Genomic DNA, 27,298 nt, shown 5'->3' with positions numbered 1-27,298 from the left:
TTAGTGAGAATGAAGCACTATATTAGCTATAAATGGAAAACATGCTTACGTTTCAACATCTTCACAGCTACTTTCATCACTGGTTGTGACCGGCTTAATCCATAGGCTGTTCCTTCGACTACTTTCCCAAAAGCTCCAGAACCAAGGATTCGACCTACAGACAAGAGAGAGAAGAGAAGAATTCAGTTACTGAGAATTAACTCTGGAGCCATGTGGCCTTGGTACTTCTGTAAAACCTTCTAGTAAAATCTCCCGATATCTCCTTCTTGAGCGCTGGGGCCCTGTTTTTAATTACGCAAGAACTGAAACTCAAAAAAATATGACCTTATTGAAATTCTATACAGGGATGCCCATCTAGCTACCATCTGACGTGATAAAGTTGAGAATTCTAACGTCACAAATTATTAGTTCGTTTTGCGTAAAATAACAGTAGCAGTAAGAGAGTTGGAAGGGACCTTGGGGGTCATGTAGTCCAACCCCCTGCTCACACAGGAGACCTGTACTAGGGATTCGAACTGCCAAACTGCCGACCTTTCTGATCGACAAACTCAGTGTCTTAGCCACCGAGCCAGGCTAATAATTAATTAATTAATTAATAAGTAAATAAATAAATAAATAAGTAAATAAGTACGATAGATAGATAGATAGATAGATAGATAGATAGATAGATAGATAGATAGATAGATAGATAGATAGATAGATAGATAGATGGATGGATGGATGGATGGATGGATGGATGGATGGATGGATGGATGGATGGATGGATGGATGGATGGATGGATGGATGGATGGATGGATGGATGGATGGATGAATGGATGGATGGATAGATGGAGGGACAGACGGAAAGACAGACAGACAGACAGACAGACAGACAGACAGACAGACAGACAGACAGATAAATAAATAAGGAAGGAAGCATGAGAACAGGTGGGAAGGAAGATGGCCTGAGCAAGCAGAAGTGCCCAAGCTCTTTTCTTTTTCATCATGTCACAATCAACAGTAGGACATTTGTTCAGCTCCAGGCCAGGGAATAGAAACAGGAGGAACTGCTCCACTGTTACTGGGATTTATCATGAAACCCCAAAAAAGTGGAGAAAAATATTTTCCATTTCACCACCATAAAAACATCTTCCAAGAACCGAAAGGCTGAAAACGATGCTGAAAAAAGTGACTAACAACCGCTTTTCACCGTTACAATCTTTGCAGCCTCCCCGTGATCACGTGATCAAAATCCAGATGCTTGGCAACTGGTTCATACTTATGACCGTTGCAGCATCCCGGGGTCACATGACTTTTTACGACCTTCTGATGAGCAGGGAAGCCAGATTTGCTTAATAAGCAGGTTACTAGTTGCAGTGATTTACTTAACAACAACGGCAAGAAAGGTCGTAAAATGGGGCCAAACTCACTTAGCAAATGTTTCACTTAGCAACATAAATGTTGGGCTCAATTGTGGTCGTAACTCGAGGACTACCTATATTGGCTATTCCTGCCACTTTGGTGTCAAAATCATTTCTGGCACATAATTAATGGGAATAATGTCTCTTGAAGTTTCCTATGAAAAATCCGAGACTCTTTTCTCAACGGCAGCAACAACCACAATCCTTTGCGCGATCCTTACCTAGCACTAGTCCGTCTCTAGGGAATTCCCATCTTGAATCGTAGGGCAGTTGCATAGGGTCCACATAGATGTACTCATGGCCGTCGGGGCTGATAGACTCAATGACTCTCCATCTGATCTCATATCTGGGTTTCTGTGCAAAAGAAGACATGGAAGATCAGTTTCATCCCAATACAGTAAATCAGGGGTGTCAAACTCAAGGCCCGCAAGCTGCATCCGGGCCACCATCTGGTCAGATCCGGCCAGTGGTGGGATTCAAATAATTTAACAACTGGTTCTCTGCCCTAATGACCAGATGGGAAGGCGTGGCTTGGTGGTCATGTGACAGTGTGGGCATGGCCAACTCAACATCACTCACGTCAATGGGTGCTTCGCCCTAGCTGTTACAATGTAATAAGGGTTAACCAGAGAGGCAGTTTCTGTAAGCAGGGCAATAAAGATTAGGCTAGAAATAACACCAGAATGTTTCCTTCCTGCCTTCCTTACAGGATTAGCCCTGTCAATTGGAAAAAATACAAAATAAGATTTCTTCCAATAACCGGTTCTCCGAACTGCTTAGAAAGTTAACAACCGGTTCTCCCGAATAGGTGGCGATCCCACCACTGGATCCGGCCCATGGGGCCATCCTGGAAAATGTAAGGGGCTGGCCTACATCGCTTCAGCCTGGTCTATCCAATGCAAAGAGGAAACATGCCAGCCGTTTGCTGAGTGGTGTCAACTGGCCACGCCCACCCAGCTGGCCATGCCCACCCAGTTGATCACACCCCCCACCCTCCCCCCCAGAGGTCAACCACAGCCTTGATGAGGCCCTCAGTGAAACTGAGTTTTGACACTCCTGCAGGAAATCATGCAGAATGTGGTTTAGAGCAGGGGTCCCCAACCTGTGGGTTGCGGGGCCCACTACCGGGCCGTGAGCTAATTGCCCATTGGGCTGCATGAGTAGCTGGCTGGTGTGCGCACATCCCTACGTATGTGAGCATCATCGTGGGCGCCCGCGGCCCCATTTGTGCAAGCATCATTGCAGGCATTTGTGGCCCCACTCGCGCAAGCATCACCACGAACATTGCGGGCACTCGCTCATGCGCGTACACACCAACATGTGCTTGCCACTCCCACAAAATCACCCCGTCTTTCCCCCCTCCCCCTACTCCGAGCATTCAACCCTGAAAGGTTGGGGGACTCTGGTCTAAAGGATGGATTTTCTCCTTACCTGTTTCCAGATGATTACCAAGACAATCAGCGCAATTATTACAATCACCAGGAGGACCAGGACAGTAGCAGCCACAGTGAGTTCCGATCTTAATGCTGTAAGGAGAATCACATAGGATTCTTTCATTTCTTTTTTAAAGCAAAAGAACTTTTCACTGCGACTTTGGGTGCCGTAACACTGATATTAACATAGGAGTTAGGCAAACCTAATGAAGTTAACCCACAAACGCTCATGTAAACATCCTACAACGGAGATTTCAGGCCAGCAAAAAACAAAAACAAAATCTTTGTTTCCAATCTTTCCAAATTAAGCCATTTAAAAATTCACTATATAGTTCACTTCCCTTCCTCTGTCATCCTTGTTAAAAGCAAAACAAAAGGAAATGTGTGGGAACAGTCCAGATGCATCAACAATGAAGACAAATCCCCTTTTGTCTAAGAGGTTTATAAATTGCTCCTCTTCCTTCGACAGATACATTGCAAATAAAAAATCTGTCCCATCTATACAGATATTCCTCAACTTATAACAGTTCCTTTCGTGACCATTCAAAGTTACAATGGCACTGGGGGAAAAAGTGACTTATGACCACTTTTCACACTTATGACCATTGCGGCATCCCTGGAATCACGCGATTTACATTCGGATGCCAACTGGTTCATATTTATGATGATTGCTGTGTCACGGGATCACGGGATCAGCTTTTGCGACCTTCTGACAAACAAGGTCAACGGGGAAGCCAGATTCACTTAACAACCGTGCTAACGTTAACGACTGCAGTGATTCACTTAGCAACGCAGCAAGAACGCGCTTAAGGTGGGGCAACATAAATTCTGGGCTCAATTGTGGTGGTAAATTGAGGACTAGAAGCATAGGTTTAGTCTGTTATGTTATAAAAGCTAGCCTAAACTTACATGTTTTTGTTTTTAATGTATGTTTATTTTCAGTTATATGTGCTACACCAAATAGATCTTTTCTCATTTTAATTATATCTTCTGGGGGAAAAATATCTGAATTCGTCGAGTTTTGGGGGCTGAGGAAGTACTGTATTTTTCGGAGTATAAGACACACCTGTTTCCCCCAAAAAAGAGGGTGAAAATCTGGGTGCGTCTTATACTCCAAATGTAGCCCTGCCCAGCTTCTCAAACAGAGCTTCAGAAAAAAATCCTCCAAACAGAGCTTCAGAAAAAAAGCCTCTGAACAGAGCTTCAGAAAAATATCCTCAGAAACAGAACTTCAGAAAAAAAATCCTCCAAACAGAGCTTCAAAAAAAAAAATCCTCAGAAACAGAACTTCAGAAAAAAAATCCTCCAAACAGAGCTTCAGAAAAAAATCCTCAGAAACAGAGCTTCAAAGGCTTTTTTTTCTAAGCTCTGTTTCGGAGGCTTTCAGAGGTAGAAAAAAAAGTTTTTTCTGAAACAGAGTTTCAGAGGCAGAAAAAAAAGCAAAAAAAAAAAGCAAGGCACAGAGCTCACAACCAAGGAACCTGTTGCTAAAATTCACCTCTGGGAAAAAGCTGATTGGGGCTGATCCACCTGCCAATCAGCTTTTTTCTTATTTTCCTCCCCAAAAACTAAGGTGCGTCTTATACTCTGGTGCGTCTTATACTCCAAAAAATACGGTACTTTGATCAAAGTCAACTTACTAGGAGCCACAAGCTTCAGTTCTCTTGTAACAGTCCGAAGGTCATTCTTTGCCATACAGCGAACGGCCATTATTTCTTCCACCTTCTGAAAAGTCACCTGACTGGCTACCATGTTCCTTTCATCGAGATGAGTCTCCACCGTGACATCAGAGATATTGTTGGTCAGGAGAGTCCATGAGGTGTCATTGTTGCATCTAGAAAGAAGTCGCTTTTTGATTGATTCCGCCAAAGAATCTTCTTTTACTGAAGATTATTGAGGGAATAAATATCTTTACGTGCATCTTTACATCACTCGTTGCCCAAGCAGAATCAACATTGTCTTTCAACCACAACCACTGATTTAGACTACAAGCAACATTTCAGGAGTATTAAGAATGGTACCATGTATGTGGACAAATCTCAGTTGTTCTTCTTTATACCAAAGTATTTATTTGATAGATTGATAGCCTGCTTTTCACACAAAATTTAAACTTTGGAAATATTGTTAGACACAGTTTAATCTTGTTAGGTTGACTTATTATTAACAATTAATCTTGGGCTTTAAATTATATGTAACTCCAATGCACAAGGGGTACCAGATTCTATAAGGAATAAAATAGAACAGCAGAGTTGGAAGGGACCTTGGAGGTCTTCTAGTCCAACCCCCTGCTCAGGAAGGAAATCCTATACCATTTCAGACAAATGGTTATCCAATAAGCCATTCAACCATCTTCTTAAAAACTTCCAGTGCTGGAGCATTCACAACTTCTGGAGGCAATTTGTTCCACTGATTAATTGTTCTAACTGTTAGGAAATTTCTTCTTAGTTCTAGGTTGCTTCTCTCCTTAATTAGTTTCTACCCATTGCTTCTTGTCCTGCCCTCAGGTGCTTTGGAGAATAGCTTGACTCCAGTGGTGGGTTTCAAATTTTTTTACTACGGGTTCTGTGGGTGTGGCTTGGTGGGCGTGACATGGCTTGGTAGGCGTGGCTTGGTGGGCATGGCAGGGGAAGGATACTGTAAAATCTCCATTCCCTCCTCACTCCGGGGGAAGGATACTGCAAAATCCCCATTTCCTCCCGATCAGCTGGGACTTGGGAGGCAGAGAATAGATGAGGGCGGGGCCAGTCAGAATTTTAACTACCGGTTCTCCGAACTACTCAGAATTTCCGCTACCGGTTCTCCAGAACTGATCAGAACCTGCTGAAACCCACCTCTGCTTGACTCCCTCTTCTTTGTGGCAACCCCTGAGATATTGGAACACTGCTATCATGTTGCCCTTAGTCCTTCTTTTCATCAAACTAGACTAGGAAGAAAATAATAACTGTGGAGTAGACAACCATGTAAGAGAAATGATTAACCATTTACTATTTCTCCAACTCCGATTAGAAAAATCTTGTGGCTTGGGTTGTTTAAAGATACATTATATGCATTCACACGCTTAACAATACACCAATTGCACTCAAGAGTTAAAAATTCAAGAGGTATTTTAATCAATAAAATGATATCCCCACTCCCAGATCTGAAATCTTTACACCAGCGATGTCAAAACGTATTTTTAAATGGTTTCAACTCCCATAACCGGTTAGCCATTCTCCATTCTTACTACCCATCGCCGTTCTGTATTACTACTTTATTATTAGCTAATAAACGATTACCAGTTTTGGAGTTACGGGAGTTGAAATGCAATACAAAACGTGAAGGCACCCAGTTAGGGAACATATCTATTATGAGAAGGAGGGTAGAGTAAACATATTATTATGCCAATCAGATAGAACTACTCGAGGCGACCAAAAATCAAAGGGCTTACTTTTTAATGTCCTTGCAAACTAGCCATTCCACATCGGGGAGGGGTGTGCCCTCTGCCAAACATTTGACTGTCTGCCCAGAAGAGCCATGGTGATTATCTACCAGGTCTCGAATTAAAGCTGGAACTGAAAAGGGATAAATTGGGAAGAGCATGTAAGAGATCTGTGCGCTGGAGGTGGTTTCTTCAGAGCCCATCTATTTCTGAATTCACATCTGCCTGGCAGACCCCGTTGTTTCTTGAGGAAGCTTCAGAAATGGACGCAGGTTTTTGTGAGGTTTTGTTGCTTATATTCCCTGAGACAGGACAGTCTACTGCATGATACGAATTATCTATGCCGATTTCAGGGGTGGGTTTCGCTTACCTTTGCTATCAGTTCGCTCGCATCCGCAGAGCGTATTTGATGACTTCTGGGTGGCTGAGCGGAGCCTCCCATTACCGCTATTACCGGTTCTCCCAAACCGGTGTGAACCGGGAGCAACCCACCACCGGCCTATTTACCTGAAATATTTTTCTCTTAACTCAATGAGATGAACTTTATTTAAACACCCCAGAGATACGGAGGATCGCGGATCTGCGCACTTTCCGCCGTGCTCTTAAGACTCTCCTATTCCAGCAAGACGGCCTGGCCTAATTTCCCCCCCCCCATTTTAAAATTCTTTTAAATCGAAATTTTAATCTGTTTTAAATTATTGGGATTTTTAATTGTCTCGGGCTAAATTATTTAATCTGGTTTTAATTATGTCTTTTAACTTTTGTATCTATGTATTTTATTTTGTGCCTGTTCACCGCCCTGAGTCCTTCGGGAGTAGGGCGGCATATAAATCTAATAAAACAAAACATAAACATAAACATAACTGTATCAGGAAGTACTGCGATTGCTTTGCCAAAAAGGAGCCTGAGTGGCGCAGCAGACTAATGCTACTGTTAAAGGTAGTATTTAGCTTCCAGCTGCCTGCAATTACTGCGAGTTCAATTCTCACCAGGCTCAAGGTCGACTCAGCCTTCCATCCTTTCTAAGGTAGGTAAAATGAGGAGCCGGTTTGTGGGGGCAATAAGCTGACTTTGTATAAAATATACAAAGGCTATTGCTTAACGCTTAATGCCTTGTAAGCCGCCCTGAGTCTCCGGAGAAAGGCAGCATATAAATCAAAATAAAATAAATAAAATAAAATAAAATAAATAAAAGGGAGAGTATTATGACCCAGCTCCCCAAATACAACAAACCCTCTCAAGTTAACTCAATGATTCCTTTATTAGGAGCGCCAGCAGCCCCGGCAAAAAGTTTCTCTCTCACCACAGGCTAACAAGATGAATATTTTGTCTGCCATATCTATTCAACTCTGCCCCCTGCCTTTTTATCTCCAGAGCTAGGGTGGGGCTTCACTAGCGACGATGGTTTTTCCATCCCAAGAATCGGCCCATAGATTTCCACTGCTCTCCTCTCCTCTGCCTTCTGCACATCAGGCACTGGACCCAGCTGTTCCTCCTCTTCCTCATCAGCCACCTCCAGACCTGGGGGCTGTTGACTTTCCATCTGAGGGATGACAGATGGACCACGCCCTTTCTCTGTCTTTCTGATAGCTCCATTCCCTCTTCCCCCTCAGAGCTCTCAGGTTGCTTTGATGCTGATCCTGACTCCCATGCCTCCTCCTCATCTGATTCAGCTGCTGGAGGGGCCAGCGGCCGACAGGCCACAACAGAGAATAATTCACCATAATTTACTTCTAAATAGGAAGATTGCATTACTTAGATGACAATACATTGGACATTTTCCCAGAGGTACCCCCAACTAAACTGAGTCACAAGCTGCATAAGGAAACTTTCTTTAATCTGATGGGTTTGGGATCTGTTGATTTTCCCTTATTCTCAGCCAATATGGCCCAATACCCAGGGTACTTACAAATCGTGAGAACTGAAATCCAATATATATGGAAATCAGTACCATGAAGATAAGTGGTATGAGGCCAAGCTATTTCTCCATTTTCAGTGGGAACTGATAGTTTATGGGTAGTCCTCTCTTAGCGGAACAAAATTGGGACAAACAACTTGGTCAGCAAGGAAAGCTGTGAAACTAGGACTGTGGTTATGATTTTACTTCAGCTTTACTCTGCTTTAACTACTTTTGCTTTTCTGCCTTTAACTGCTATTAATCTTCTCATCGTTCCCACCACCCATCTCCTTCCACTTATGACTGTATGACTGTAACTTTGTTGCTTGTATCCTTATGATTTATACTGATATTGTTTCCTGATTGCTTATTTGTACCCTATGACTATCATTAAGTGTTGTACCTTATGATTCTTGATGAACGTATCTTTTTTTTATGTACACTGAGAGCTTATGCACCAAAGACAAATTCCTTGTATGTCCAATCACACTTGGCCAATAAAAAATTCTATTCTATTCTATTCTATTCTATTCTATTCTATTCTATTCTATTCTATTCTATTCTATTCTATTCACAGACTTGCAAAGATCATAAATGCAAGGATTGGTTACCTTTTCGTTACCACCATAACTGCAAACCGTCACTAAAGAAGCACTATTAGTACTGACTCCAGAGGGAATTACACCTTCTGAATTAGCAATATTCTGTTGTTAAATACAGAATATCTGGGACCATTTTGTCAACAATACAATATAGGCAACTGGATAAAATATTGCTTTTAACAAGCTTTCTGTTAAAAACGTATTTATTCCTATGAAAAAAATGTGAGGAATCAAGACTTAAATTGACTATTTCAACTTAAAATTAGCTAATTCAATGTTCAATGTTAACAAAGCGTTCCTTATCTCAGAGTTTAGGCTTCCAATACTTATTATTACTTACAGATATTACTACTGCAATGCTCTCTACATGGGGCTGCCCTTGAAGACCACCCGGAGGCTTCAGCTGGTGCAGAATGCAGCCGCGCGGGTAGTGATGGGAGTGTCCCGACACTCTCATGTTACACTCCTCCTGCGGGACCTGCATTGGCTACCGGTTGCCCTCCGGGTGAGATTCAAGGTGCTGGTAATTACCTATAAAGCCCTACGTGGCTTAGGCCTGGGGTACCTGGCAGACCATCTGCGGCCAGCGACAGCTCCCCATCGCCCGGTGCGCTCTCACAGGGAGGGCCTCCTTGGGGTCCCGTCGGCCAGAGAGTGTCGGCTGGCGACTCCCAGGGAGCGGGCCTTCTCTGTGGGTGCGCCTACTCTGTGGAATCAGCTCCCCCTGGAGCTCCGGATGGCCCCTGACCTTCGCTCTTTCCGCCGTGACCTTAAAACATGGTTATTTCGCCTGGCTGGTTTGGACTGAAGGGGTTTTTAAAGGGATTGTATTGGTTTTTTATATTTGAATACTGAATTTTATGTGTTTTTTATCGTTGTGAGCCGCCCTGAGTCCTTTGAGAGAGAGGGCAGCATACAAGTTTAATAAAATAAATAAATAAATAAATATACAGATTAACAGAGTTGGAAGGGACCTTGTAGGCCATCTAGTCCAACCCCCCACCCAAGCAGACCCTATACCACAAATAATCAGAAAATTAAATTATTCAAGTTATTTGACATACAGTTATTACCAGAACCTGGCCAGCCTGGCCTAACCTCTCTTTTAAATTTTTTAATAACTTTTAAAATTTTAAATTTGTCTTATGAATTTGGGGTGTTTTAAATTTCGTTTCCGGGCCAATTATTTAATTGTATTTTAATGGTTTTTTAACATTTGTATTATATGTATTTTATTTGGCTGTTCACCGCCCTGAGTCCTTCGGGAGTAGGGCGGTATACAAATTCAATAAATAATAATAATAATAACTTCAATATAAGTGTCATTAGCAGAGAAAGTGTTTTAAATCCAAAAATCTTTTTTTCATTTTCTATCATGGGAGTTTGCCACAGTGAAAACATTTACTAACTGAAGCTTGCAACACTTCTCTCGATAATTTATTTTTTAATAAAGATTTACTTTGCTGCATATTGGAGAACTTTACAGTAAATCCAGTCAGGGTGAATAGCAAATGATTCCCTTCATAGAAATTGCAAGATTTCCATTAACAGTTTGCCAATCAGTTAATTTTACCAATATATCGATCCAATCGTTCAAGAAGCAATGGGGACATTCAGATTTTGGTGAAAGCATTGTGCGTTGTTATTGTAGATCCTGTGATTAAAAACTACAGTAGTGGCCAAAATTGTGGAAACCTTTTGGGGAAAGTGTATTTTATAAAACTAGCTAATAACACCACTTTTTTTTTTTTTGGAGTAGTACCGTAAAATTATATATCGATGGAAAGATAATTTAATCAAGAATGTAATGCAATAACTTTTATGAAGGATTTGCTATTAGAATAGCAGTTACAGTATAAAGAAGAAAAGTGAAATACGTAGAAAAAATGAGATATACAAAAATTGTCACCATGTCAGTTAATACTTAGTTGGGTAACTTTTAGCATGAATGATGGCCTTACAACGTCTTCCCATGGAGTGAACCAAGTCTTTGAGTTCTGCAGCTGTTCTAATGTGAAACCAAGATTGAATGATGGCTTCTATTAACTGGGTTTTATTGCTGGGTCGCTTCTGACTAACAAGTTTCTTTAGTCGGCTCCATAGATTTTCAATGGGGTTAAGGTCTGGGCTATTCCCAGGCCATTCCAGCAGTGAAATAGGATTATCTTGAAACTCAAAAAAAAAATGGTGTTATTAGCCATCAAACCTCAAAAATACACTTTTCCCAAAAGGTTTCCACAATTTCGGCCACTACTGTACACACTCCTCTTTGTGTCAGAGAGAAGAGCTCCCTCGAAGCAACATTTACCATCTGCAAGTTGTATGAAAGCATTTATCATCTACGAGCCAATTAATTGAAGCCCTTTTTAAGCACGCAAGTAAATGAAAAGTATCTGATAGCACTGAATGGGAACAGGTCTCTATGAACTCCTTCCAAATTTCTTCCTTAAACATGGTCATCGGGGTAAGTTTCTCCACTAAATGCTTATTTTGTTCTGTAATTCCTGATCCCTTTAATGTGCCCCTTCCTCTCTCTAAATTAAAACCTCATGGATGGGACTACATTGGCCTTTCAGCCAAGTACACCAGATGTTTAAGTACAGTATGTCGACTGAAATAAATCCCCAGGCCATCATCCCACCGGTATCAACAAGCAAGCACAATTTTCCTACATAATTTGCTAAATTACTGGCTGAATTTCCGAAGCATTTCATGATGTGAAGAGGGGAGTCCATTGAAGGTATTATTATTATTGCTGGAATGGTGCAGTCAATCCGTTTCACTCGTGAATTTGATGGAAGTAAATAATCCAAACTATTTCGCATTATTATTGTTTTCTGACTAGGTCCAGTACATCTATGCCCATTTAATTTTTTTTTTTCCTTTTCTGATCTTCCTACTTCAATGTGCTACCAAAGTGAAACTTCAGTTCCTCTTCAGACAAGATGGACAAAGGAGCGTTTTCCTTCGTTTGATCATCACAAGAATTTGGAGATGTGTTACTACTGGCCCTCATAGCTGATCTGGCATTCTAAACTGTTCCTCGATGTTATATTTACACATTGGACTTGATATGTTACATTTATACCTCATGCACTTTCCATGTGATGTATTGTCTGAGCTAGCTTGTTTTCTTGCTACTAGCACTGATGATGTTACCTAGTTGGGTAATGAAACTTCTACAAGAAAACCACTAAGCTCAGAGAGCACCAAGGACCCCTCATGTCCACCCTGAGCTATAAATATTCTCCTTTATTGATATTGATATTGGCTTGTCCCATTTTACAAATTTACCTTGTATGAGCAAAGAGAAAGTGTATCTTTGGATTTCATCCTCATTCTGTGCTACTAGTGTATAATAGCCACTGTCTTCTTCCTTGGCACGAATTAATTTTAATACACTCTGATATCTGTGAGAGGAGTTTAAAAAACAACAACATTATGATTAAAAAAAATAGCACACCACAGTAGGAAGCAAGCAATTATTTTAATGGAAGCCAAAATATATGTATCAGAAAAGACTCATTAGACCAACATGTCACCATTCTGACGTATCTCTTCTCTCTGATCCTAAATCAAATTTATAGCATTTATATCCCTTTTTCCACTGACAGAGTTAAGATCACTGGCCTTACGTCTCTTCAACCAAAGAAAAGTGGGGGTATTGGGACTTATAGTCTTACACAAAAGACAGGCAACAGACTGATTACACAGAACAATAATTTTTAGGTTCTATCTTATCTCAAGACCTAAATGGACACCTAACATCCAAAATGTCATCAAAAAAGCACAATAAAGAATGTTCTTTCTGCGCCAACTCAGAAAGATCACATTGGCCAAGGAGCTGCTGATCCAATTCTACAGAGGAATTATTGAGTCTGTCATCTGCACCTCTATAATTGTCTGGTTTGGTTCTGCAACCCAACAAGACAGACAGAGACTTCGGAGGATAATTAGAACGGCAGAAAAAACAATGGCTACCAACCTGCCTTCCATTGAGGACCTGTATACTGCACGAGCCAAAAAGAGGGCTGTGAAAATATTTACGGACCCCTCGCATCCTGGACATAAACTGTTTCAACTCCTACCCTCAAAATGACGCTATAGAGCAGTGGTCCCCAACCTTTTTATCGCCGCGGCCCGCTGAGCACGCGCAGGGGTGGGGGCACGGCCCAGGAGCTTTTGCGCACGGCCCATTGCGCACGGCCCAGGAGCCTTTGCGCTGCAGCGTTCATGTCCCCCGGCCGCTGCGCGGCCCGGTGCCAGGTACTCCACGGCCCGGCACCGGTCCGCGGACCGGGGGTTGGGGACCACTGCTATAGAGCACTGCACACCAGAACAACTAGACACAAGGACCGTTTTTCCCCGAACGCCATCGCTCTGCTAAACAAATAATCCCCTCAACACTGTCAAACTATGCACTAAGGCTGCATTACTATTAGTCTTCTCATTGTTCCTATCACCCATCTCCTCCCACTTATGACTGTATGACTGTAACTTTGTTGCTTGTATCCTTACAATTTATATTGATTGTTTCCTAGTATGATTTGATTGCTTATTTATACCCTATGACCAGGGGTGAAATCCAGCAGGTTCTGGAGAACTAGTAGTGGAAATTTTGAGGAGTTCGGAGAACCGGCAAATACCCGCTCTGGCTGGCCCCAGAGTGGGGTGGAAATGGAGATTTTGCAGTATCCTTCCCTTGCCACGCCCAACAAGTCACGCCCACAGAACCGGTAGTAAAAAAAAATTAGATTTCACCACTGCCTATGACTATCACTAAGTGTTGTACCTTATGATTCTTGACAAATGAATCTTGTCTTTTTATGTACACTGAGAGCATATGCACCAAAGACAAATTCCTTGTGTGTCCAATCACGCTTGGCCAATAAAGAATTCTATAAATTGGCCAATAAAGAATTGGCCAATAAAGAATTCTATAAACATTGCAAGTTTGCAGTTATGAGATTTGAAACTGGTATAATTGCTGTTGCAGTGAAAGAGATAGCAGAAGGGGAAGAAAACAGGGAGGGTGGGAATAGAAAGTTCCGATTACAGACATGTTGCAAGTGTAGAGTCAATATTTTCCAATGATTTGGAATGAAAAAGGTTAATAACATTTTAGGAAGGAAAACACAAGAAGCTGAGTGGTTTTTGCAGTGTCTACCTGACACCGACCAACAAAGAAATAAGGAATACACCAGAATTATTCTATGTTCTTTTCAACCAATACTTAGAATCATAGGTCTGGACCTTGGAGGTTAGGGTTGGAGACAGTGGTGGGATCCTCCCAGTTCGATGATCATGCACTTTGCACACGTGTGCAGTTTGAAAAAAATCTTCACTTCCACATTTCTTCGGAGGAGAAACACAGCTGAGGCGCGGCAATCTGCTCTGCCGCGCGAATCAGCTGAGAAGATAAAGGCAGGGAAATAGCATAGATGGGCCCATCTGATCGTCAGGGCAAACCAGTTCGCTCCAGTGGTGAAATCCATTTTTTTTTACTACCAGTTCTGTGGGCGTGGCATGGTGGGCGTGGCTTGGTGGGCGTGGCAGGGGAAGGATATTGCAAAATCTCCATTCCCACCCCACTCTGGGGCCAGCCAGAAGTGGTATTTGCTGGTTCTCCGAACTACTCAAAATTTCCACTCCCGTTCTCCAGAACCTGTCAGAACCGGATGGATTTCGCCCCGGTTCATTCCCAGCTGAACGTCAGAGCTACCAGTTCATTTGAACTGGTCCAAGCTGGTAGAATCCCACCCCTGGTTAGGGAGACAAAGACAAAATCATCAGTCAAAAATGGAGTGGATGATGTAGACTGAGAACTAGAGAAAATTTTCAGAGTGGTGTATCATGGAGTGAAGATTATTCAGCAGGGAGAGGAAATAATTTCTGAAAAGAAACCTTCTTTCACAAATGGAGAATTCAATGGTGAATAAACCCATCAATCTATGATGGACTTTTGTCCCTTTACCTTGTTTCTTGGATTTGCTTGGAACTGGTTACAATCTCTGTGAGATTCTCCATCAGAGTGACGTTGTCCTTCAGCCAAAACAATTTAGGCTCTGGGTACGCGTGGACATAAATTACGAAGTTTTTGACTTCGTGCAGATTGACAGCTTCCGTGGGCTTGAAATGGGGTTCCAAATGAATGAACCCTTTATCTGTAGGAAGACAATAGTTCCGTGACTACCTCTGTTGCCATTCTCATGACCAATAGCGTGAAAAAGGGAAACAAACTCTACCATGGACATAGATGGCTATCCTTTCCATTTTCTTAAAATCCTTGGTCACATGTCGGACAGCGCACTCGTAATCTCCGCTGTCCTTCGCCGATGCATCTGGGACGGTTAAATTATAAATCAGCTTCTGGGTTGGAATTTTGATGTCGTCAAGGGTGATTATTCCTTTATTTTTCTGCATATGGGAGAGAGGGAATGGAACAGAGAGTCAAGACAGAAATCTCGTTAAAATAAGATCGCTTCAGAAAATGTTGCGCCGCCTCCATGTCTACAAGAATTTTCAGAGGAAGTCCCATTCTGGATTCCGTATTTGTCAAAGCTGTCTAATTATGCAGGCTGGAGAGTCCAAGCCTTCTGGAGGAGACCGTGTTAGAGAAGCCTGCTTTGGATTACGACTTAAAGACATTTGGAAATAATCAGGTTCTTTCATCAGCACAAGTGTAACATCTGAGCAACGATACAAAACCCATTTTTGTCCTATTATGTTTTCCAGGTTTGTGGAAGTGTCCTTACTCTTACTCTCCCACTTCCTGTCAAGCTCATGTGTTACTCATCTCCGCATAACATTCTGCAAACTTCTGCATGCTTGCTAACCATTCGGTCTTGACAGTTGACCAAGCGAATGCATTTAACAATTGGCCTTTCTTCCAAATGTTTTTCTCCAGACATTTTCTTTTTTAAAAAAATAATAATAAAATAAAATAAGGAATTAAAGCCCCACCCACGGTCTCCTCCGGTCACTGAGTCAACAACAAAGAGGGATATTTACCGCTTTCCCTGGATAATTCCACTCTAGGTTCACCACTTCATTATCCAAGACCACACAAGTAACAGAAATGGTTTCTCCTGTTTTATATACAGTCTTGGGAGACTCAATTTCAACATGAAGGTACGATGGAGCTGGAAGAGGATTAAACGTTTTTAAGGAAATAATATGCATAGAACGTCATTCTCTTGAATACCTTATTTTTCCCCGTGCATTAAGGAGAATGTCAACATTAAAGAAGTGTGGGGAGAAATTTATTAAACTAAATCACAAAAGCTATTTTCAAAAGCTGTCATTCATGGGGCCAACTCAAGACATTTGGGGAGGGAGTTGAGCTAAAGGAACAAATAGCATTCTTTGCCATATAAAATAAATAACATATTTGAATCATTATAAGGGTGGAACTTTGGGATTCAAAAGCAGGAATCTAGTTGTAGATGTGGAAGAGGGCACATCGTTGTCTAAATTATTCTCCTAGCACCTAGTGCCTCCATCCGCCTGAACTACGGGATCCAGCTAGTCCTCAACTTACAACAGTTCATTTAGTGGCCAATTCAAATGACCGTTTGAATACACTAATGACTGTTGCAGTAACCCCATGGTGAAGTGATTCAAATTCAGACACTTGGTAATTGATTCATATTTATGACGGTTGCAATGTCCTGGGGGTCATGTGATCACTTTTTTGCAACCTTCAGACTAGCAAAGTCAGTGGGGAAGACAGATTCCCGTAACAACTTTGCTGATTTAACAACTGCAGTAATCGCACACTTTGTGCATGCACGCACCTAATGTGCGCTGTGAGCGTGTGCGCAGTTTTACAAATACTAATTTTCTGTGTCACCACTCGGGAGTAACACAGCTGAGGCGTGGCAACCAGATGAGAAGATAAAGGTAAGTAAAGCGCAGGAGCAGAGGAGCGGGCCGACCTGATCGTCGGAGTGAACCGGTTTGCTCCCAGCTGATCGTTGGCACTACCGGTTTGCCCGAACTGGTAGAATCCCATCCCTGAATTTATCCATTTCAATTGAAAAGCACATAGAGATGTACCTTTGTAAACATAGATGAAAAATTCTCCGGACTCGAATTCGACTGCTTTGACTGTTGTCTTGCATATATAGGACCCCAAAGAGAAGTTTCCAATGAAGCCCAGCCTGTTGTCATAAGAGGCATAGAGAATTTTTCCTTCTCTGTTCATTAGAGTGACTTGAGTGTTAGGATCAGTCGTGCGACAGGGGATAATTGAAGAATTGTCTTCCTCGCTGGCAACAATGAACAAATCTTCTGGGGAGGTTGGGACAAAGGGAACGGCTGGATCTGTTGAGAATGAGTTACTCCGATGCATCAATAGGAATAAATACATACATTAATAGGTCAGGGATGGGCTTCAAAAATTTTAGCAAGGGGTTCTCTGCCCGGTTGCTGGGTAGGTGTGGCCATGGTGGGCGTGGCCTAATCGGCCCCCTGCACCATGGTGGGGAGGGCATTTTTGCCCTCCCAGTTCTCCGGAGGCTTTTCTCAAACCTCTGGGAGGGTGAAAATGGCCTCCCCAGGCTCCGGAGGTCCTCTGGAGGCCGGAAACAGCCCATTTCCAGCCTTCCTGAACTTCTAGTAGGCCCATTTTTCACCCTTTCCGAGCCTCCGCACGTGCCCTGCACTTAACCTGCATCCAAAACGGACCGCATGAGGACTCCTGGGAGGGGAGGGGAGGGGTGGGCAGGGCCAGCCATGAGTGGGATTTGGGGGTTCTCCGAACTGCACAGAATCTTAGCTAGAGGTTCTCCTGCGAACCCTCAGCAGCCCACCTCTGTAATAACTTCAATCTCGAGCCTCCATTCCATGTGTTGTACAGTAATATGAGTTATTCCATTTCATCCGTCTCTCACCCAGCCAAGCTGGTGCCACCCTAAACAAACTAGTGTGACATTTCTGCAGAAGGAGAACTCACACAGAGGACACCCGTGTCTGAGTCTTCCCAGCCATAATCAGAAGGCGGGGACCCTTAGTAGACACATGGATTATTATGAAGGCAAAATCTACCTGAGACTGACAGTCTGTCAGAAATCCAGGCTCTGAGCCATACTGAATTTTAAAAAATAGCACCCAGTACTTGAAGCACAATGGCAACCGAAGCAGTTCTCATAACAGCAGTGTAAGGTGACAATACAATGACTGTGAGCATGTTGGCCACTTCTGACTGCCAGAAGTTTCTGGCTGGTCCTCATCAAAAGTCCCATGTGGGATGAATTGTAGTAATCTAACCAAGAGATGACAAAAGAATGATTCTGTCCTTAGCATATTCTTTTCCAAGTAAATTGCAACTGCACACCGGCTAAAGCTTCTATCTGGTCTACTACTTACTACAAGTTAGATTACTACCTTGAGTAGCAGATGGGTATCCTGGAAGTCCACAAGTCTTAAAGTTGCCAAGTTTGGAGACCCCTGACTTAGACTTATATACCGCTTTACCGCTTTCTAAGTCAGCATATTGCCCCCAACAATTCGGGTCCTCATTTGACTCACCTCGGAAGGATGGAAGGCTGAGGAGTCAACCTTAAGGCTGGTGAGATTCGAACTGCCAAACTGCAGGCAGCCGGCAGTCAGCAGAAGGAGCCTGCAGTACTGCACTCTAACCACTGCGCCACCTCAACTCAGCCTTGGTAGTACAGTGGTTTAATGCACCCTGTTATTAACACAGCTGCCTGCAATTTCTGCAGGTTCGAATCTTACCAGGCTCAAGGTTGACTCAGCCTTCCATCCTTTCTAAGGTAGGTTAAATGAGGACCCAGTTTGTGGGGGCAATAAGCTGACTTTGTATAAATATACAAAAGTATGAAGGCTATTGCTTAACGCATTGTAAGCCGCCCTGAGTCTCCGGAGAAGGGCGGCATATAAATCAAATTTAAAAAAAAAAAAATCAACTCACCTGGCACAAAAATGTAGATCTCTTTCCCCTCCACCTCTCCATCTTCCTCCTGAGAGTGATTATAATAACAAATGTATAATCCGGTGAGAGAAGCTGAAGCGTTTGTTACTTCAAGGACAGTCACGAAAAGGCCACTGTTGTTCTCTTCGTTTCTGATAGTTATGGAATGGTTGCCTTCCGGGATGGGATGTTGCCAGCTGACTTCGCTGTCTCCAGAACATTTCAACGTGAAGGGGCCATTCAGCTGCACGACCATTTGCTCTTCGTTTGGGAGAATAGTGGGAAGCAAACTCTGGCAGGAGATTATGCAGGACCCTACGAAAAGAAAGCACGGTGCGTTACCACGAAGAACATGGTTTCATCTCGAGGAAGTGATGATCAACTCCTTCAGGCCATTTCCATCACTGCCTCTCTGGAAAAAAATCAATTAACAGGAACACCACCAGGATGAAAAGTGAGAAGGCTAAACATCATTCCAAGAGAAATGGTGGAGTAGGATCTCCTGCTTAGGAGATATCCTGCAAGATCCCTTCCAACTCAGTTATTCGGTTATTCTGTTTCTGGAATCTGTTCCTCTTAGAAGAATCTGTTGCTCTTAGACTCAGCCGCCCCGAGTCTTCGGAGAGGGGCGGCATATAAATTTAATTAATTAAATTAAATTAAATTAAATTAGAGAAGGTTTGCTTTACAGGTCATTGCACACCTGAAATGCAGGCTTCAAAATGGAGAATACAGATTGTCATCAATTTACAACAATTCATTTAAAGACTGTTCCAAGATACAGTGGCACCGGAGATGGGATTCAAATCTCGGCGCTACCAGTTCGCTATCGGTAGTGCGGGGGTGCGCTCGCTCGCTTTGCGCGGGTGCTGTTTGATTATAGGACATCCTCGACTTATGGCCACAATTGAGTCCAAAGTTTTTGTTGCTAAACAAGACAATTGTTTAGCGAGTTTTGCCCCGTTTTACGACCTTCCTTGCCACAATTGTTAAGTGAACCATTGCAGTTGTTAATAGTAAACCCAGTTGTTCAGTGAATCTGGTTTCCCAATTAACTTTGCTTATCAGAAGGTCGCAAAAGGGGATCGCGAAAGGGGACACAGCAACCGTCATAAGTTTGAACCAGTTGCCAAGCTTCTGAATTTTGATCACTCTTTTTTTCAGTCCCGTTGCAACTTTGAACGGTCACTAAATGAACTGTCATAAGTCGAGGACTACCTATATTGTGATTACAAGTAGTCCTGAAGCATTCCTAGACCGCATGGTAAATACATTTACTTGGGAGCACGTAATACATTTTGCAAAGCTTGGCTTTTCTGTTTGTTTAAACTTTGCTTTTATTATAATTGTTCCCAAGAGTTTTTGTAGAAGTCAAGCCCAACACAACGATATGTGTTTCCAAAATAGCATTATTTTGCACAAATAAGCTGCAAGTTTCAAACTGGACCTGATGGTAGCATATTTCTTCTTCAAGAGATGGTCAGATTCTCTGCAAAATCCAAGGAATTTAGTATGTCCTGTCTACAAATTGAGCGCCTGCCAAAGAAATCAATACATATTTTACCCCGGGCCAAACTTCACCTTTCTCTAAAATTCCTGGTGGAATTTTTCCAGCTCTGGCCCAGAAAATGTATGAAATTCAGATCTTGTTGTCTTTGAGTCTGAGCATGTCATGCTTCACATTCTTGAAGATTTGCACCCATGATCTGCCTTCTGGGCAGAGAAATGATGCACGATGAGGGAAATCAAAGCAGCCTCATTTTTTCACGCAACGCCAGGAGATAAAATACATTTCTGATGCTGTTTCTGGGACCTATCCTGTTTCCCCCGAAAATAAGACCCAACCAGAAAATAAGCCCTAGCATGATTTTTCAGGATGCCCGTAATATAAGCCCTACCCCCAAAATAAGCCTCCGTTAAGATTGTCAGCCAAATGCAGACTCTCTGGGGGGAAAGAATTTAAAAATTACATTAGCAGCTTCATGTAAGGAAAATTTATATAAGATGTTTTATAGGTGGCACCTCCCCCGACAAGATTAGCACGAATCAATAAGGGAAATTCTTCGGCATGTTGGAAGTGCGAGGTGGTTCCGGGAACTTCTATCATATGTGGTGGGAATGCCCAAAGGCAAAGAAATATTGGAATCTGATAAAGAGTTGGTTGGAACAAATTTTGTTAATAAACATAGAAGTCAAACCAGAATTTTTCCTTTTGGGAAAGACAGAGGGCAAATACAAGAAAGACAAATTATCTACCACTGCATATACTTACACCGGCATGGATAGCCTTCGCACAGAAGTGGAAAGAGAAAGATACCCCAACTGAAGAGGAAATACTACTAAAAATTTTCAACTACGCAGAAATGGATAGACTCACCTTGGAACTCAAGGATAAAAGCAAAACAGAGCCTGGATAGCTCTGCAGACAAGGCACTGTAATTTAACACCAGCTGTCTGCAATTAAAGTAAGTTCGAATCTTGCCAGGCTCAAGGTTGACTCAGCCTTCCATCCTTTCTAAGGTAGGTAAATTGAGGACCCAGTTTCTGGGGGCAATAAGCTGACTTTGTATAAAATATACAAAAGTATGAAGGCTATTGCTTAACGCACTGTAAGCCGCCCTGAGTCTCCGGAGAAGGGCGGCATATAAATCAATTTTTTTAAAAAAATAAAATAAAATAAAATCTGGGCAAAATTCTACGAATGATTAGATGAAAGGAGGACAGCTGAGACAAATGTGTAGTGTTATACTAGAATTATATACATTATTATAGATAAATATGTATGTGAATTGTATAGATAGGTATATACTATACTATTATTATACTATATTTAAATAATGTATAAGGTGTAAGGAATATATTATGTTATCATTAGTATATTATGTATTAACTTAAAGTGTTGGAAGATGCTTGGGACCAGTGATGTCATAACTATGTCCAATGTTTTTAATTTTGAACTACTAATAAAAAACTTTTTTAAAAAAAGATTGTCAGCCAAATGGAGGCATTTAATACCATATTTCCCCCCAAAATAAGACCTAACCAGAAAATAAGCCCTAATGAATCTTTTGGAGCAAAAATTAATATCAGACCCGGTCTTATTTTCGTGGAAACACGGTATGAAAATGAGAATAAAATGAATGTGTTTGCTCAAGCAACAGGCTAAAATTCTGGAATGTGGGGCAGTTCTCGCAATTCCCCGTCGACTGGAAGGGCTGGCAATGGAGATATAAAATATCTGGAGAAAGCATCAGGCTCCTTGTTCCAGGGTAGATTTAACCAAAGAGGCTATCTGACAAATGCTGAACTTGGCAAAAATATTCCATTGAAGGCAACTCTTACCTGCAAGGAGGTAGCCCAAGATCAAGAATTCTTTTCGGGAAGGACCCATAGCAAAAGTCAACTGAAAAACAGAACACAAAAGTAAAAAAAAAAATGATTATATAGAAAACGGATAGGACACATCTGCAATGCATGCTGAAAATATCTACAGGTAATCCTCAACTTACAACCACGGTCGAGCCCAAAATTGCTCTCGCTAAGTGAGACCATTGTTAGGTGGATTTTGACCCGTTTTACGACCTCTCTTGCCACCGTTGAAAAGTGAATCCCCCTACAGGGGTTAAGTTAATATCACGGTCATGATATTGCTCATCAGAAGGTCGTAAAAGGAGATCCCCATGACTCCAGGACACGGCAACCGTTGTAAATACGAGTCAGTGGCGGAGCATCCGAATTTTGATCATGTGACCATGGGGATACGACAACGGTCATAAGCGTGAAAAACAGTCATAAGTCGCTTTTTTTCAATGCTGTTGTAAATTCGAATGGTCACTGAATGAAATGTTTTAAGTCAAGGACTACCCGTTTGGACAATCTTGATTTTTCTTGGCTGCCAAAATGACAATTAATACTCTATACTGTCAACTCTGACAGCTTCATCTTTATATTCAGATTTGTAATATTTACTTATTTACTTATTTACTTTAGTTATTTGCTTATTTGCTTATTTGCTTATTTACTTATTTACTGAATTTACTGAATTTATATTGCCACCTATTCACTCATGGCGATTCAAGGCGGCCTACAGAATATCAAACCACATTTAAAACAATAAAAACTAACAAAAAGAATCAAATAAATTAATATAGTACAATATAACAAAATCACCCCCCACCTCCCACCCCCCGCCCCGGCGACAGCCAATCACACGAGCCATTTAATGGGCTCCATCCCGCTTTGCGTTCCCCATTCCCGCTGGCAGAACCAGGTCTTCAGTGCCTTCCGGAAGAGTGCTAGAGTGGGGGCCATTCTAATCTCTGGGGGAATGAAGTTCCAGAGAGAGGGAGCCACCACGGAGAAGGCCCTTCTTTTGGGTCCCACCAGGTGTATCTCCCTCGGGGAATGAGACCCGTAACATTCCCTGCCTCCCCGCTCTGATGGATCGCGTAGATGTGACCGGCAAAAGACGGTCCCTTAGATAACCTGGTCCCAAGCCATAAAGGGCTTTAAAGGTGACAACCAGCACCTTGAATTGCACCCGGAAGCAAATTGGCAACCAACGCAGCTCCCGCAGGAGAAGTGATACATGTGCACACCGGGATCTGCACAAAACCATGCGGGCCGCTGCATTTTGTACCAACTGGAGCTTCCGGATCAGGGGTGGGTTCTAAATTTTTTTACTACTGGCTCTGTGGGTGTGGCTTATTTTGTGGGTGTGGCTTGGAGGTCATGTGACTAGGTGGGCGTGGCTAGCTGGTCAGAGTCATTTCTGGAAGGTCCTCACACTTACGACCAGTCCTCGCACTTACGACCCGACTCATTTGTTTGCTTTTAACACTGATCAGCTGTAGGACGGCCCTTTGAAGCCCCGCGGCAAGAGTTTAAACAGTTTTTTTTCCCTCTAGTCATCAGCTGGGACTCAGGAGGCAGCAATAGATTGGGGGTGGGACCAAATAAAAGGTAAGAATAACATGGGGGGGATGGGGGGGTGGGAGGGCGGGGCGGGGCGGGGAGAACCGGTTCGGTGATGTCATATCGTCACCGCTACCGGCTCGGCCGAACCGGACCGAACCGGGAGGAACCCACCACTGTTCCGGATGTTCTTCAAGGGCAGCTCCATGTAGAGCGCATTGCAATAATCAAGACAGGAAGTGACTAGGGCATGAATAGGGTCTGTTGGTCCATGAAAGGGCGTAACTGGCGCACAACCGACAGTTGCGCAAAGGCCCTCCTGGCCACGACTGCCTCCTGCCAGGAAAACCCGCATTATTACGCACAGGGTCTGTTTGGGGTAGTGCCACCCCATCCAAGACCAACGATGGCAATTCTCCCTCAGCCAACAAACTCCAAACCAGGGGTGAAATCCAGCAGGTTCTGACAGGTTCTGACGAACTGGTAGCGGAAATTTTGAGTAGTTGGGAGAACCAGCAAATACCACCTCTGGCTGGCCCCAGAGTGGGGTGGGAATGGGGATGTTGCAATATCCTTCCCCCAGGAGTGGGGAGGGAATGGGGATTTTGCAGTATCCTTCCCTTGCCATGCCCACCAAGCCACGCCCACCAAGCCACGCCCACAGAACTGGTAGAAAAATAATTTGGATTTCACCACTGCCCCAAACCCAGATATGTATCCCAAAAGCCAGTTTGGTTTAGTTGTTTAGGCACCAGAGCCAGGTAGGTAACCTGCCAGTCATTCTCTTTCAGCCCAGGAAGAAAGCAAATGGCAAACCACTTCCAAAATGAGCCCTGGTAGCGCAGCAGATTAAAGCACTGTTATTAACACCAGCTGCCTGCAATTACTGTGAGTTCAATTCTTCCCAGGCTCAAGGTTGACTCAGTCTTCCATCCTTTCTAAGGTAGGTAAAATGAGGACCCGGATTGTGGGGGCAATAAGCTGACTTTGTACAAAATATACAAAAGGATGAAGGCTATTGCTTAATGCATTGTAAGCCGCCCTGAATCTTCAGAGAAGGACGGCATATAAATCAAATTAAAAAAAGAAAAATCTTTCCAAGAAAACTGTAGGAACTTGTCCAGGCAAATCCTAGAAATCCAGACTAACTTGAAGACACCTACAAACATGGTAAGCCACCCAAAGTCGCCGTAATAGTGAAACGGGTGCCATAAAAATTAATAAATAATAAATAAATAGTACAGGAAGTCCTCGACTTACAACAGTTCATTTAGTGGCCGTTTGAAGTTACAACGGCACTGAAAAAGGTGAGTTATGACTGTTTTTCGCACTTACGACCATTGCAGGAACCCCGTGATCACATGATCAAAATTCAGACACTTAGCAACTGACTCATATTTATGACGGTTGCAGCGTCCTGGGGTCATGCGATCCCCTTCTGCGACCTACTGACCAGCAAAGTCAATGGGGAAAGCCAGATTCACTTAACAACCGTATTACTAACTTGACAACTGCAGTGATTCGCTTACCGTAACAACTGTGGCAAGAAAGACTGTAAAATGGGGGGGAAACTCACTTAACAAATGTCTCAATTAGTAACATAAATTTTCGGGCTCAATTGTGGTCGTAAGTCGAGGACTACCCGTATCTGGGCCAATTCTGGGAGACAGTGGAGGACAGGGGGCTGGCATGCTATGGCCCGTTGGGGGGTCTCAAAGATTCAGACACAACTTAGAGACTGAACAACATCATCATCCAGAATATTGCATTAGCATAAAGACCCCGTGTTTCAGAATACCACATAAATTTAGCACGCATAAAATGATTTCTATTGCCAATACTCTTAACCAATGGATACGAAATCAGATAATGCATTTCTGCTGAGGATAGAGTAGAGTAGAGTAGAGTAGAGTAGAGTAGAGTAGAGTAGAGTAGAGTAGAGTAGAGTAGAGTAGAGTTGAATAGAATAGAATAGAATAGAATAGAATAGAATAGAATAGAATAGAATAGAATAGAATAGAATAGAATAGAATAGAATAGAATAGAATAGAATAGAATAGGGCAGGGCAGGGCAGGGCAGGGCAGGGCAGGGCAAGGTAGGGCAAGGTAGAGTAGAGTAGAGTCAAGTAGAGTAGAGTAGAGTAGAGTAGAGTAGAGTAGAGTTGAGTTCAATGGAATGGAATAGAATAGGGCAGGGCAGGGCAGGGCAAGGTAGGGCAAGGTAGAGTAGAGTAGAGTAGAGTTGAGTTCAATGGAATAGAATAGAATAGAATAGAATAGAATAGAATAGAATAGAATAGAATAGAATAGAATAGAATAGAATAGAATAGAATAGAATAGGGCAGGGCAAGGTAGAGTAGAGTAGAGTAGAGTAGAGTAGAGTAGAGTAGAGCAGAGCAGAACAGAACAGAACAGAACAGAACAGAACAGAACAGAACAGAATTCTTTATTGGCCAAGTGTGATTGGACACACAAGGAATTTGTCGTGGTGCCTACGCTCTCAGTGTACATAAAAAAAAAAGATACGTTCATCAAGAATCATAAGGGACAACACTTAATGATAGTCATAGGGTACAAATAAGCATAATGGATAATAGATACCATGACAATTGAGTCAACATCATGAAGAGTAACAACGCAAAGGTCTTACAAACTCCAAACTTCCGTGTCTGAATCAACATCTTAACGAAAGAGAAAATGCAGTTCTAGAAACTCGATTCTTCATCCCTACATCAAGTAGGAAAAGATTCTTTTTAAAAAAAAGAGGGGGAAAGATTCCGAGATTAGCTTCTCTCAAACTCAACACCGTTTGGTGATCATCTTCTCCAGATGTCTTCTGTTAGTAATGAAAACCTCAATTTCGAGATTACAGGAATGTCTTGTAAAAATAGGTAAAAATAAACCCCACCCTTGCGTTGACCTCGCTTACTTCAGCGGTGAAAATCGAGGTTGAAACAACCTTCAGTGCTCAAAAGATGGAATCTTGTTAAACCTCTGCACAGAAAGCGGGGATTAACCTTGAAAGAAAGAGAAACGACATGCAGAATTTAAGCTGGCAGACGACAAACTTTCCATGTTCCACAACTTCCATAATCTGCTAACGGTTAAAGAGAAGGCCCAAGTCGACATGTTCCAAATCTTAAAGTTCTACTTCAAACGTAACTTAAGTATTTAGTTTGTCTAAAACCCTTTACATAACGTGGTCGTATTTTTAATTTTACTGAAATAGCAGCTGCTAAAGTACAAATTAAATCTACCGGGCTGAAACATGGCAGTCCTGAAAGTACCGTATTTTTCGGACTATAAGACGCACCTTAGTTTTTGGGGAAGAAAATAAGAAATAAGCTGATTGGTGGGTGGATCGGCCTCCCGGAATACCCCCAATCAGCTGTTTCCAGAGGTAAATTTTAACAACAGGTTCGTTGGTTGTGAGCTCTGTCCCTTGCTTTTTTTTCTGCTTCTGAAACTTCTGAAACTCTGTTTCAGAAAAAACTTTTTTTTCTGCCTCTGAAAGCCTCCGAAACAGAGCTTCAGAAAAAAAGGCTTTTTTTCTGAAGCTCTGTTTGGAGGCTTTTTTTCTGAAGCTTCTTTCAGGGGCTTTTTTTCTGAAGCTCTGTTTGGAGGCTTTTTTTCTGAAGCTTCTTTCAGGGGCTACTTTCAGCCTCTGAAATCTCTGTTTGCGAGGCTGGGTAGGGCTAC

The 27,298-nt window shown here is 42.5% G+C and overlaps 1 protein-coding gene across 5 annotated transcripts in view; it reads right to left on the bottom strand.

Moving 5' to 3' along the window:
* Positions 1-27,298, bottom strand: part of PDGFRA (platelet derived growth factor receptor alpha) — a 74,383-nt gene that overhangs the window by 30,954 nt on the left and 16,131 nt on the right. For 3 of the 5 annotated variants that reach the window (XM_087875334.1, XM_087875335.1, XM_087875337.1), the window contains exons 2-13: positions 22,028-22,088; positions 18,686-19,000; positions 16,810-17,076; positions 15,763-15,893; positions 14,997-15,168; positions 14,726-14,915; positions 12,046-12,161; positions 6,262-6,385; positions 4,475-4,668; positions 2,833-2,927; positions 1,623-1,755; positions 50-154 (exon numbers count right to left, since the gene is read on the bottom strand). In XM_087875334.1, coding sequence (XP_087731460.1) covers positions 50-154; positions 1,623-1,755; positions 2,833-2,927; positions 4,475-4,668; positions 6,262-6,385; positions 12,046-12,161; positions 14,726-14,915; positions 14,997-15,168; positions 15,763-15,893; positions 16,810-17,076; positions 18,686-19,000; positions 22,028-22,076 — 1,891 coding nt within the window. In that variant the 5' untranslated portion in view covers positions 22,077-22,088. Of the gene's footprint in view, positions 1-49; positions 155-1,622; positions 1,756-2,832; positions 2,928-4,474; positions 4,669-6,261; positions 6,386-12,045; positions 12,162-14,725; positions 14,916-14,996; positions 15,169-15,762; positions 15,894-16,809; positions 17,077-18,685; positions 19,001-22,027; positions 22,089-26,528; positions 26,617-27,298 lie in introns of all 5 variants that reach the window. The other 2 variants (XM_087875336.1, XM_087875338.1) reach the window with 1 other exon arrangement.

Source organism: Pantherophis guttatus, chromosome 8, assembly GCF_059756535.1.
Source record: "Pantherophis guttatus breed Tessera chromosome 8, ASM5975653v1, whole genome shotgun sequence".
Taxonomy (NCBI): Eukaryota; Metazoa; Chordata; class Lepidosauria; order Squamata; family Colubridae; genus Pantherophis; species Pantherophis guttatus.
The sequence above is the reverse complement of the archived record's forward strand: the minus strand, read 5'-3'. Positions and strand labels throughout refer to the sequence as shown.